The sequence below is a fragment of the Penaeus japonicus genome, unplaced genomic scaffold (assembly GCF_977035675.1).
Source record: "Penaeus japonicus unplaced genomic scaffold, GWHDUDI00000001_assembly GWHDUDI00000031, whole genome shotgun sequence".
NCBI classification, from domain to species: domain Eukaryota; kingdom Metazoa; phylum Arthropoda; class Malacostraca; order Decapoda; family Penaeidae; genus Penaeus; species Penaeus japonicus.
In genome coordinates this window covers 4,307,806-4,309,390 of record NW_028234433.1, presented here as the reverse complement: position 1 = coordinate 4,309,390, position 1,585 = coordinate 4,307,806, and the positions used below count along the sequence as shown (strand labels likewise).

The 1,585-nt window shown below is 48.6% G+C and overlaps 1 protein-coding gene across 1 annotated transcript in view; it reads left to right on the top strand.

Annotated features, from left to right (window-relative positions):
* Positions 1–1,299, top strand: part of LOC122250648 (UPF0193 protein EVG1) — a 7,863-nt gene extending 6,564 nt beyond the window's left edge. The window contains exon 4 of the mRNA XM_043012167.2: positions 1,025–1,299. Within this exon, the coding sequence (XP_042868101.2) occupies positions 1,025–1,290 (266 nt within the window). The 3' untranslated portion in view covers positions 1,291–1,299. The remainder of the gene's footprint in view (positions 1–1,024) is intronic.
* The last annotated feature ends 286 nt before the right edge of the window (positions 1,300–1,585 follow it).

Sequence of the window (1,585 nt, the reverse complement as noted above, 5' to 3'; positions counted from 1 at the left end):
TCCTCCTCTCTTCCTCTTCCTCTTCCCCCTTTTCTCTCTCCTCTCTCTCTCTCTCTCTCTCTTCGCCCTTTTTTTTTTCGTCTTCCTCTCTCTCTCATCCTCTCTCTCTCTCTCTCTCTCTTTCTCCTCCTCTCTCTCTCCCCTCTCGCTCTCTCCTTCCTCTCTCTCTCCTCTCCCTCTTCTCTCTCTCTCCTCTCTCTCCTCTCTCACTCTCCTCTCTCTCTCTCCTTCTCTCCTCTCCTCTCTCTCTTTCTCTCCTCTCCTCTCTCTTTTCCTTCCTCTCTCCCTCTCTTTCTCTTCTCTCTCTCTCTCTCCTCTCACACTATTCTCTCTCTCTCTCTCTCTCTCTCTCTCTACCCTCTCTCCCCTCTCTCTCTCTCTACTCTCTCTCTCTTTCCTCTCCCTCTCGTCTCCCTCTCTCTCTGTCGCTCTCTTCTCCTCCTCCTCTCTCCTCCTCTCTCTCTCTCTCTCTCTCTCTCTCTCTCTCTCTCTCTCTCTCTCTCTCTCTCTCTCTCTCTCTCTCTCTCTCTCTCTCTCTCTCTCTCTCTCTCTCTACCTCTCTCTGTCCCTCTCTCTCTCTGTCGTTTTTCCTCTTCCTCTCTTTCTCTGCCCCCCCCCCCCTCTCTATATATATCTATCTATCTATCTATCTATCTCTCTCCCCTTCTAATTCTACCTCCTCCCTCCCATCTCTTCCCTCTCCCAACTCCCTCCTCTCCCTCCATTTTTTTTTATCTCCCCCTCTCTCTTTCTTACCTCTCCCTCCCTCCCTTACCTTCCCCTCTCTCCTCCCTTTCTTACCTTCCCCTCCTTCCCTTACTTCTCCCTCTCTCCTCCCTCATCTCCTTCTCCTTCTATCTCCTCCTACTTACCCCTACCCCACCACCCCTCCCATCTGCTCCCTTACCTCCCCCTCCCTTTCTTACCTCCCCCTCCTTCATTTACCTCCTTCTTCCCTTTCTTACCTCCCCCTCCCTCCTTTACCTACTTCCTCCCTTTCTTACCGCCCTCTTCCCTCCTTCAGTGGTGAGCGAGATGGAGGAGCGGGTGCACTGGCTTCAGGCGATGGAAGACGTGGGCGCCGGCGACGAGTACCGCCCCCTCATCGCCTCGCAGCTCGCCCTCAAGCTCCGCGACCTCGAACTCCTCGACCAGGAACGCGCCAGGGAACTCGCCCGCTGCATGAGACTTGGGGAAGCCGCTGATCCGGGTCAGGAAGGGGTCAAACCAGGGGAGGATAAAGGGGATAAAGAGGAAGAAGGCAGGAAGGGGGCGGCCGCGAGGAAGTGATGCTTGATGGCTTTACTGTTGTTGTGTTAAGGGCCACTAAACACACTCATGCAAACACACACATACACGCAATCAAGCAGACACACACACAAAATAACATATATGCCATATTTGTCTACATAGATTATATATATATTTATATATTTTACATAATATATAATGTATATATATATTGAATTAATATATATATATTATATATGCATATATATGTGTGTAAATAAATTCTATATATACATACTTTTTATTGTTTATTTATATATGATATTTTATATTATATATATATCATATATATGGG